Source organism: Eulemur rufifrons, chromosome 6 (assembly GCF_041146395.1).
Source record: "Eulemur rufifrons isolate Redbay chromosome 6, OSU_ERuf_1, whole genome shotgun sequence".
Taxonomy (NCBI): domain Eukaryota; kingdom Metazoa; phylum Chordata; class Mammalia; order Primates; family Lemuridae; genus Eulemur; species Eulemur rufifrons.
The window spans coordinates 72525681-72537852 of record NC_090988.1 but is presented as its reverse complement, the minus strand read 5'-3'; the positions used below and the strand labels follow the sequence as shown (position 1 = coordinate 72537852).

General features: G+C 31.8%; 1 protein-coding gene across 1 annotated transcript in view; it reads right to left on the bottom strand.

Moving 5' to 3' along the window:
* The window catches only part of LUZP2 (leucine zipper protein 2), a 196934-nt gene that overhangs the window by 28006 nt on the left and 156756 nt on the right, over positions 1–12172 (bottom strand). Inside the window, exon 7 of the mRNA XM_069469723.1 lies at positions 3282–3374. Coding sequence (XP_069325824.1) covers positions 3282–3374 — 93 coding nt within the window. The remainder of the gene's footprint in view (positions 1–3281; positions 3375–12172) is intronic.

Below are 12172 nucleotides of genomic sequence, written 5' to 3'. Positions count from 1 at the left end.
AAATATATGTTCATGCAAAGTGGTTTATGTGAATGTTCATAGTATCATTATTTATATGGCTAAAAATTGAAAACAATCCAAAATGTATCAACTGGTAAATGCATAAAGAAAATGTGGAGGAACCATACAATGGAATGCTATTTAACAATAAAAAGGAACAAACCATTGATAAGTGAACTCAAAATCGTTATGTTATGTGAAAGAAGCCAGATATAAAAAAATCACATATTACATATATGATCAATTTATATAAAATTTACAGATAGGACAAAGTTATATAAACAGGAAATAAGTTTGTAGTTGTCTGAGGCTGACAGTGCGAACAGGGATTCATGGAAAGAAAGAAGGCATGTGAGCTCTCATTAGTTAGATGAAAATGTTCTAAAACTAGATTGTACAACTCAGTAAATGTAATGAATTATTTAAATATATAATAAAAAGCTGATTTTATGATATTCAAATTATATTTTAAAAAAGATCATATTTTTCAAAAATAATTAGCTCTAATGTGCCTTTTCATCCATTCTCATTATTAGGAGAGCACTGATCTCTTCTGTTCAAAAGTAAATGGATAAAAGTTAACCAAATTTTTTTCTTCTCTACTTTTTTTTCTGATAACAACAATGTAATTGTTTTAGTCAATGAAAAAGAAATTTTAAACTCATTTTAGACTTCATCTTGTTTCCACATCTTCGGTGATCACAGAATCTTGCCTATCTCTGTCTCCGATACTCTCTGGGTTGCCTGCCTCTAGCTGTTTCCTGTTGTTTTCATTCAGGTCTCTCTCACTATTATTTTTAACATTTTCTTATTTTGTGGTTTCTAGATTTTTGAATTCCATAGAGCTGAAAATCAAATTTGACAAAAGAAATAGGAATAAATTTGCTATTAATTTTGTCAAGTAGAACATTAAAAACAAAATTAAACTACACTATCACCAATTTTTTCTCCATGTGTAAGACTAAGCATTGACTTAATCTCTGATTAAAGAAAAGTCATTAAAAAAGCACGTGTCACTATTCCAAAATACACACACAAATATATAAAATATAAATATGAAAAAGTGATAAAAATTTTTGCACATTTTAAAATGAAATTATGTTCTGCTTTCTTGGTCAGTTTGGACATTCAATAAAACAACCCATATTGGAGCTTGAGTCTCTAGCATGGTAGGCTCAGTATTTTCATATTGCTATATTGAAATGGATATAACATATTTCACAATATTTAACACAAATAAGACTACTTGAATTTAGAGAAGTCAAAGAACAATAGCCTTCTGCTTTATTTATTAGAATATTTGAAATTTCCAGAGTAATTGCTCAGAATCTTAGTTTTTAAAATCTCCCCACATTTTTATGATCATTTACATGGGAAATCCATTGTTAGTGAGATTGACCTATACATTATAATCACATGGAAAAATAAAAAAGTTAATACAACTCATGTCCAGACCCCACCCACCAAGATGCTGAGTTAATTTTTCTGGAGTGGGTCATGGGCATCAGTATTTTATAAGAGCTTTTCAGGTAATAGTATTCTGAAGACAGGGCTAAGACCTGGTGGTCTAGAATTTGAAAACTGATGTTCACACAAGTCCCACTAATTCCTACTGCTCACACCTAGTTTATTTTGCTCATTATATTACTTTCTTGGTCTTTAACTGTAAACAAATCTGCGGCTTTAAACACTGAACACTCTCTTCATCAGAAAATGCAGTTGCTTGAAAGCAAGGACTCCAAAACCCAAAGACCAGAGGATGAAGGTCAGGTTAGAGACAGAGCATTCATATTTGTGCTGGTGAAGGCAGGTTTTTGAAGACACACAGATGCAGATTGAGATCAGACCAAGGTAGAAGCTGCTTATGGGAGTCTATTGAAGGGAGAGGAGTCACCACAGACAAAGGAGGACAGCAAAAGTAGAAAGAAAGAGAAACAAACAAAACAATTTTTGATTTTGAACAGGCCCAAGCCTCTGTAAGAAAAGCAGACCAAAACGTTGCCTTTGGGAACTTTTGCAAACCATACATAACTTTTCCGTTTTGCCTCTGATGGGAGCATGTTTTATATAGTTTTCAAAAAGTATATCAAGTAAAAAAACACTGTCCTTAAAGTTAACACCATGGGCTTATCACTTAATTGGATACAAATATTTGAAAACCTTAACTGTCTCCTTAATTCAAATCAAACTCCTTAGCTTGGGAATCCAGGGCCTCTCATTCTCTAGTCCCAAACAATCTTTGTAGGCACATATCCTGCCACTTTCTATACTCTATTTTCTAAACACACTGCTCGTATATTTTCCTGCTTCTACAAATTTGCTCACACTGTCAAAGAGCTATCCATTCTTCAAACTACAGTAAAAATCTTCCTTCCTGCCAGAAGCCTTTTTGACACTTTCCTACCTTGGAAATAAATTGTAAAGCATTTTATTTCTACTTCTTATTAACTTCATGTTCTGAATTGTTTGGTTTTGGTATATGTTTAAATACACAAAAATTTTAAGGCAAACAGGTTGAGAAATTAATTTTTCTCTATTCACTTTGGCAGCTAGCAGAGGAAAAAGAAATGACTTGATTAACTTATTTTTCTATTCTCTCTCACCCTCTCTCTCTCTTTTTTTTTTTTTTTTTTTTGCTGCAGCCTGATTTCTTTACAACATAAATAGTTTCAGCAGACACTTTCCATTTCAGATTGAAGACTAACTTTGAATCTATTCAACACAGTTGTTCTCATTCACTGGTTTTCAAATCTAAACACAATAGTTCTATGAGCTTAATTTTGCCAAAGTTCAAGAAATAATATTTTATTGCACTTATTGTGAATGAAAAACCACAGGACACAAGCTCCATATTTCCTATTATCATTTGAGGGTTAAGAATCTTCTCTCCTCTAATATTTTGTCTCTATAATGCTTGATTTATTTGCTTTATGTGGAGAATACTATAGAATCACATCCTATGGAGGATTTTAAAAAAACATTTTAACAGCTTGCTCTCATATGATTGTGGGGAAGTACACATGGATGAGCCTGTGGTACCCATTTACCTGTCTAAGAACTCGTGTTCATGGTTGTCCTATGAAGAATCTGGTGATACTTCTAGATGGAACACATACCTGATTCATACTCAAAGAGCATTTGCTTTTTCACATTTAAAAGTACAGTACTTAGACAGTAGATATTATATACAGCTAGAATGTCTCATGAACTAGAATTTTTAAAATGCATATGTCCTTGTTTTCATGTCTAGTGCTGTTAAAATCATTTTAAGTTAGTCTTACATCTTGAGAGTCACACACAGTGGTACTTGGATTTCCTTCCTTAGTTGACTCAACTTGAGAGCTCTCGTTGTTTCCCGGAGTGTTTTGTTGAGGCTTGAGAGAGATGGAGAGAGAGAAAGAAAGAGATCATTAAAAACAAGAGAAATAGGTTCAATAAATAGAGTCATATGTTTATAGTAACACAGGATACAATAGCAAGCAAAATTGCACTCAAAGAAAAAGAATAGGATGGAAATCTGCATATGTCAGAGACCTTACAAATCTTACCATAAAAATTCTTAACTTTTAAATTAAATAGAATAATTTCTACTGAGTTTTTCATTAGTGGTGTTCAATGGAATTATTTTTCTACTGAAACCATTTGTCTTCCATGGTAAGTATTGTTTTATTTTAAGAATCCTACTCACTCAAAAAGTAAGAATGCTTTCCTTTCTCCTTAACTCTAATATATCTGAGAAATAACAAAGGCCCACATCATTTTCTCAGTAAAAAAAAAAAAATGCTTTATAACACGTCATAATTTACAAAGTGAATTATATTTACTCCAATGCTTCACAAACTAATCAAACTTGGCTTTACACCTATGTAAGCCCTAAATTTTTCTATAATTCTATTATTCTATAATTCATCACTTTAGGAACACTAAATTTAAAAAGAAAAAGAAAAGAAAGCAGTTTTCTGGTTCTGGCCAGAGAGGGTATGCCATAACTAAAGTATGTAAATATCACTGTAGGCAGGTATAAGATTATCTGCTCAAATGTGTGTGTTTCTTGGGCAGAACTGATTGAAATATTAGTGTTACACTCATCAACCCATGAAGGTACTGTTGAAGGATAGCCAAAAGTAAACTATTGAACACTAATTTGCCTGAGTCTGAAAATATTATCATAGTGGATCATCAGGGAGGATGAAATGATGTTTCTAACCACTGGGGGCACAGGAAGAATAAAACTGAGATGTCAGATTTCAGGTTAAATTGCTCAAATCTCACCCAGGCTTTCCACCTGTACTATTTTCTACTTTCTACACAATACAACACTCCCTTAGTTCTCCAAAGGCAATTACTTTATTTAGTAGGGGAACATGCTCACAAAAATAATATATTTATAAAAATAAGAACCAAGGATAGGCAATAAACATGATAGAATATTAAATGTAAAAAATAATATTAATAAAACAATTTGATATTAGAAAAACAGAAATAAAGCAACTAAGTCTACTAAAATAGTTTCTTCATAAAGTCACCTAAAAGCTAGGCTCTGGGTATAACAAAAAATACATACATACATAAAAACATAAATAAAGTAAATACATTCCTCTCTATCTATACTTTAAGAAGTTTAACTCATGGGTGAATTCCAGAAGTCACTTAGTGGTTTCCTCTCTCATACTTGCTCTTTCTCTCCTATCTTTTCTTTATTTTGAATTCTTACCTCTGATTTGCCCTGTGTATCTTCTCTATGAATAAAAAAGGTAATTAATAATCTCAAAATTTATATGGAACCACAAAAGATCTAGAATAACCAAAGCCATCCTGAGCAAAAGAACAAAACTAGAGTAATCAAATTATCTGATTTCAAACTATCCTACTAACCAAATCAGCATGGTATTGGGATAAAAACAGACACACAGAACAATGGGACATAATAGAGTATCAAGAAATAAATCCACACACCTATAATGAACTCATTGTTGACAAAATGCCAAGAACATACATTGGGGAAAAGACGATTTCTTTAATAAATGGAAAACTAGGTATGCATATGCAGAAGAATGAAATTAGACCCCTACCTCTGGTTATATACAAAAATCAAATCAAAATGAATTAAATATATAAATATAAGACCTGAAACTATGAAACTACTAAAAGAAAACATTGAAGAAACACGCAGGACATTGATCTGGGCAAGGACTTCTTGCCCCAGTACCCCCAAAGCACAGGGAACAAAAGCAAAATTAAACAAATGGAACCACATCGAGCTAAAAACTTCTGCATAGTAAAGGAAATGATCAACACAGTGAAGAGATAACACACAGAACAGGAGAAAATGTTGGCAAACTACCCACTAACAAGGGATTGATAACTATAATATATAAAGAGCTACAATATCTCAATGGGAAATAATCAAATAACTGGATTATAAAATGGGCAAAAGATCTGAATGGACTTTCTCAAAAGAAAACATATGAATGGCCAACAGGTATATGAAATAATGCTCAACATTATTAGTCCTCAGAGAAATGCCAATTAAAACTAAAATGAGATATCTTCTTACACCAGTTAACATGGTTTTTATACAAATACAGGCAATAACGAATGCTGATGAGAATGTGGATAACAGAGAACCCTCATATACTGTTGATGAGAATGTAAATTAATGCAAGCACTGTAGAGAGCAATACTGGGGTTTCTCAAAAAACTAAAAATAGAACTGCCATATGACCCAGCAACTCAATGCTAGGTATATATCCAAAAGGAAATCAGTGAAAAGATATCTACATTCATTATGTTTATTGCAGCCCTATTCACAATAGTGATTTGAAATCAACCTAAATGTCCATCAGCTGATGAATGGATAAAGAAAATGAGATACATATAAACAACGGAATATTATTCAGCCATAAAAATGAAATCCTGTTATTTGCAACAAAATCTATAGAACTAGAGAATTTTATTTTAAATGAAATAAGCCAAGCACAAAAAAACAAATATGTTCTTACTCATATGTGGGAGCTAAAAATGAAAACAATGGATGTCATGGAGATTAAGAGTAGAGTGATGGTTACTAGAGGCTGACACGGGTAGAAGGGAATAAAATGAGGATGGTTAATAGGTACAAAATATAGTTAGAATATTTGATAACAATATTTGATAGCACAACAAAGTGACTATAGTCAATAAGTTACTGTATCCTTTAAAATAACTAAACGAGTGGAATTGAAATATTCTTAACATAAAGAAACGATAAATGCTTGAGATAATGGATAGCCCAATTACCCTAATTTGAATATTAAACATTGTATGCCTGTATCAAAATACCACCTGTACCTTTAAAATATATAAAGCTATTATGTACCCATAATAATTAAATTTTTTAAAAAAATTTAAAAAAATAAACAGAAAAACAAAATTTCTCCTTTTTTATCCTATTACATTTCTTCAATAAGCTTTGGAGCTAGCTTTTAAATCAAGCCAACGAACAATCCAGTGTTCCGTGTTGGAAGCCTTTGGATTACACAAAGTTAAAAGTGCTGTTGTTGTCTTCACAAAGTTTACACAATCTATTATTCATATAAATAACTTTAATAAAAAGCACATTATGTAGAAGGCAACATAAGCAGGGCTGTATATATTCTGAAAGGATGGCGGTCAATTCCATTTGGGATAATAAGGAAAGGCATGGTGGAAAGGGTAATCTTTAAAATGGGCCTCCGAATGAGTGACTAAGGCAAGAACGAGGGAGGGCCTTCCAGGTGAGGGAAAAATTTTAAGCAAAGACACAGAGGAACAAGAGTCAGTTTTTGGCATGTTGGTTTACAGGGTAGAAGTAGAGTAATCATGAAAGAATGTGCTATAAAGTAGAGAGGAGTTCCCCAAATTGAGCCACAAAGATTTCACTTAATTTAGTGGCCAAAGAGGAGTCCCGTGACAATTCTAAAACGGATATAATACGGTTAGAACTCCTGTCAGTATGATGTGGCAAAAGTGTATATAGGTGAGAATGAAATAAGAAAATTAGGGAGACTAATATAGATGGGATTAAAATGATCAGGCAGATGGTAATAAAGAATGAACTGAGATGTCAATCCTGGTGATTGAAAAGAAATTGGACAGTACTCAAATGAGATCAAAAGTTAGACTCTATGAAATTTGAAGAATTCTACAGAAATACAGAACCTTAAGAAAAGGCAGGTTTGCAGCATGTAGGGTGATTTTCTATTATTAATAGAGAGTTTAAGCAACTGGGACTCCTAAGTAAATAGATACTATTGGATAGCAGTGTTATAAACAATATCATTCTTAACAAGAGTCAAAACAGCTATGTATTCTAGCTAAAATCTAGTGAACTGCCACCATCTGTTTTCCCATAACCCGTTACAGATGCTTTGAGGAAACAGGTTAAAAAGAACAAGAGGAATAAATAAACACTAATACTGAAGGAAACTCTCCCCGGCAGTCTTGGCAAGAATCACAGTGGCAACAACATGAAGAATGGATTAAATCACACTAAAAGGCCAGAAGCGATTTAGTATATTTGAGTTATCAGAACAATCAAATAACTCAGTAAATAGTCCCAGAATTTCCTTGTAAATTTCTTTTAATATATAACAGCATTAAAGAAAATTTAAAAATAAAATTTGTCCATTATTCTATCAATAACTGTTTTTATTTCTCAGTGTTGTCTCCCAGTCTTGGTTAATACTCACATACATGAATATCTTACACAGTCACTATTGTAGTGTCCATGCCATTTTATTCTGGTTTTACACATATAAGATAAAATTGTTATAATACCTTACAGGTCTAAAACATTCATAGAGTAGATGTGGAAAAATGTATATATTATGGTTAAAGATTCTGGTGGGCCAGCCCTGGTAGCTCACGCCTGCAATCCGAGCACTTTGGGAGGCCAAGGCAGGAGGATCTCTTCAGGCCAGGAGTTCAAGACCAGCCTGAGCAAGAGCAAGACCCCATAACTACAAAAAATAGAAAAATTAGCCAGGTGTGGTGGCACACATCTGTAGTACCAGCTACTTGGGAGTCTGAGGCACGAATATCACTTGAGCCCAGGATTTGAGGTTGCAGTGAGCTATGGTGACACCACTGGATTCTAGCCCCAGCAACAGAGCAAGACTACAAATGGATAGGTATGTTAATTCCAGTATGGTGCTACAATAAAACCCAGTATTTGATTCATGTATCCCAACTTGTGGAGTATCCTTTGTTTCTGCCTGTCCCCAGGCTTGTTTCTCCTATCTTCTCCTTGATACTAGGAGCTCCTGACGTTCTACTAAAAAATCTCCTTCACTTAATTTGGTGGAGGTTAGTGTTAGCTGCATGTAAACATAGAGGGTTGTATAATACTGGGAGACAAACCATAAACTGAAACTGACAATGCAACATAAATTCTAGGATACTGGTTTACCATGGAAACTAACAGGAGGAAAACTTAACCCACCTAAGGAAGTCCAAAGTAAAAATAATAGGCTCACCAATGGTGGAAATTATATTTTAAGGTAAGTATTCAATATATGTTTAAAACTATGCAGCAGACTGATAAGTTTTCATGCTTGCTTAATTATATTTTCTCATGCAAATATTGTACATTTATTAAAATACTCTGATTTTGAAGATGAGGCAGAAGTAAGGAATATGTCCAAAATAAAAGGTTTTATTTATGATCTACCTATAATTTATTCTTGTGGGCCTTTGGTATTTTAATGGGAGATAAGGAGCAAGGGGAAAGAATGACAGTGCAACTTTCCTCTTCCATAAATTTGCCAAAGGCTGCCCTGTGCTCATCTATCAAATACTTGGTTAACTGGGTTGCCTGGTTTACTACCTTTATATCAATACTAAAATTAACTCACTTAATTTTGCTTTAGAAAAAAATATACATACCATACTTTTAACAATAGGCAGAAATTATATAGTATATCACTTTACCAGGGTGAGCCCCAAAGTGGTTAAATTTCCTTAAATACAAAAGCATAGTATTTAATTGAAGAACATCTTGCTTTTAAATAAAATAAATGTATACTTAATACGGGCCTTTGCTATCAGTGAGATGACTCCTTGTAGAAAGAAGCCTTACTGAATCTGATGAATTAATACCAGAATGAGAACTGACTTTGGTGAAAGATAATATATTTTGTAGTCAAGGAAGTTTGTATTTTAATTCTAGATTCACATTTAAATAAAATGGAGTCTCCAACAAATTATGTATCTTTTCAGGACCTCTGTTTCCTGCTGCTTTTTGAAATGAGGTCAAAAATATCTAAATTGCATTATGTTTTGCTGTTGTTATTGTTATTTGTTTGTTTTGAAGAAGGGAGAAACAGAATATAAAGTAGTGTCTGGCATCTGTTAGGCAGTCATTGCTTGAAGATTTATTGTTTATGTGAGTAAATAGTGAGTCTCATCTTAACTCTGGGGAGGTGTGGGTCAAAAAGAGAAATAAATGATAGCATTATCACATGCATCAATTCAGTAGTGAGAATTAATTGAACTACCACTACAAGCAACAAACATGTATATGTCCTAGAAAAAATATTTGGTGAAAAAAGTAGTTCCAAAAAATTAGAGAATATTAATATTTTTATAAAATTCAAAATAATCAAAACTAGCTATAGTCCTTAAAGACAAATGTGTATAGGGGAAAATAAACATACACACACAGACAAAGCTTGGGAATGACAAACACAAAATTTAGGACAGGGATTGTGCATGAATATCCAGCTAATGTCACTAATATTGATAATGCCCCAAATCATGTCTTTATATTGGTACATGGACTTACATGTGCTCGTCTTATAATTGTGTAACACCTTACATAAAACATAAAATAATTCATGTTTAGAAGTTAAAAAATTTATCTATTGACATGGCAATTATTCACACTTTGCTAAAATAAAACGGCTCAAAAACAATATACACAGTAACATCCTGTGAAAATGTATAAAAATGTGTATGTGAAAAATAAAGTTTACGAAAGAAACCACATAAGATAGTTTTTCTCCTAGCACTATAAATTTTTTATATTCTTTTAAAAATTATTTCTTCTTTTCTGTTTATTTTTTCCCTGAAACAGAATAGTTTGTTTCTAAAACAAGAAAATGATAAAAATTATGTAAACTCTATGTAAGTGCAAGATTAACTTTAGTCAAAATAATTTTAAGTGATGTGATAGAGGAGTTGAAGCTAGAAACTAAACTTGAAAACTGTCTCAAAGGATCCATTGGGTTTTTACATGAGGAAAAGAGGAATTAGGGAAAAAGATGCAGATTTCAGATAATAGAAAATTATTATAGAAATTATAAATTATAAGTGGAAATTTTCTGCAAAAATCTCAAATAATTAAGACAGTAAAAAATGGGGTTTATGTAAATTAAAAATAGTACATGAACATTCCCTAAGCAGTAAGTTCTAATAGTGGAAAAGTATGTTGTAGCAAATACTAGTTGATGGATTTGACCTCCAAATTGAGGAGTTTAGACCATCCTCTAGGCAATGGGTAACTTTGAATATATCAAAACACTGATTTTTAATATCTCAACAGCTGTGGAAATAATAACTTGCAGAGTCGGTAGTGGTAACCTCAATAATTGACACAATTCAGTTAAAATTTTATGTAAACTCAAAATAAGTATCATGAAGATGGAAAAAAGAATGATATGAATAAAAGAACTTTATGGGAGTTTCTAAACTTCATTTCTAAAAACATAAACTTGGTAATAAATAATAAAATAAAAGTAATGTAAATAATAACACACAAAATTAATGGAAGAGGAAAATTATTCTACATTAATCATGAGAAATATATTAGTGTGTCCAAAGTGTTTTGAAGAATATTACTGTACAAAACAGAATTACTAATTACTCCATGATTAATGTTTATATTAATATTTCAAAATGACATAAATCCTTGCTTACATCAGAAGGACTCATTTAGTAATAATTTATTTTCTTATGCTAATAATTTCTGAGGAAGGATCAGTAAATATATTATTTATATACAGCAGTATTGCTGAAAATTTTAAGATCTTAGAATAATTCTGAACCAGATTTATATGTGTATGAATGTGTGTAATCTACATGCATAAGGAGGACTATTTGCAAATGGAAGAACATATGCATGTTTGATTAAAATCTGAAAAAAATGAGTTTAATTTAGGAGGGGGTAAAGACTTTCACTGGTTTAAAACATTGAAATAATAAGTTTAAACACTCTGAATTTCCTTTTTTTTTTTCTTTTTATGGGGGATGGTGGCAATAATATTTGCTATTTACTGAGTTCTTGGTATGTGCCAGAAAAACATGTTAACTATGTATACTATATTCTAGCAAACATTGATATGAAAATTAAAAAAAAAAAACACAAAGTAGAGTTTAAGAAACTTGCCCAAATTTAGCAAGGCAAGTAAATGGTAAAGTCCATTCCAATACTCACTCCTTAATATTAATCAATGCTAATATGGGACATTTGTAAAAATTAATTAGAAAAATCACATTTCAAGGCAATAAGCTTAAGTTCTTTGACCTGCATTGCTTATATTAATACTACAATTTCCAAATAGAGCATTTCTGAAACATATTAGAAAAAATAGTATTCACAATGTAACGATTCATTTCCAGAGGTTAAGTAGTTTGTAATTAACAAATTCTAATCAATAAATTCCCATTCATATTCTAAAATTTTATGTTAAAATTTCAAAATTATGCCCTTTGTTCTCATTTTAATAGAAATATAGAGAAACTGCATTTGTGTAAATTAAAAATAGTACGTGAATATTCCCTAAGCAGTAAGTTCTAATAGTGGAAAAGTATGTTGTATCAAGTACTAGTTTATGAATTTGACCTCCAAATTGAGGAATTTCCAGTACAATTTCTTTAGAAATGTAGACAGTCCAGATAACTTTCAACTTTTCAGTATAAACTGAAATCTATAACATTTTAATAACCTTTAAAACAGGATTTCTAAAACTGATTTCTACTGAAATTAAATTACCTTTATTCCCCCCATGGAAAGTGTCCACTGCTTTTATAAAACTATTAAAGTCTGCAAAAATCCCAAAAGATTAATGACTACTGATTTGAAGCACATTTTCTATTTAAATATTTCCACAACTCTAATGCCTTATACATTTTCTTCCTTTTTAGGCTAATGATA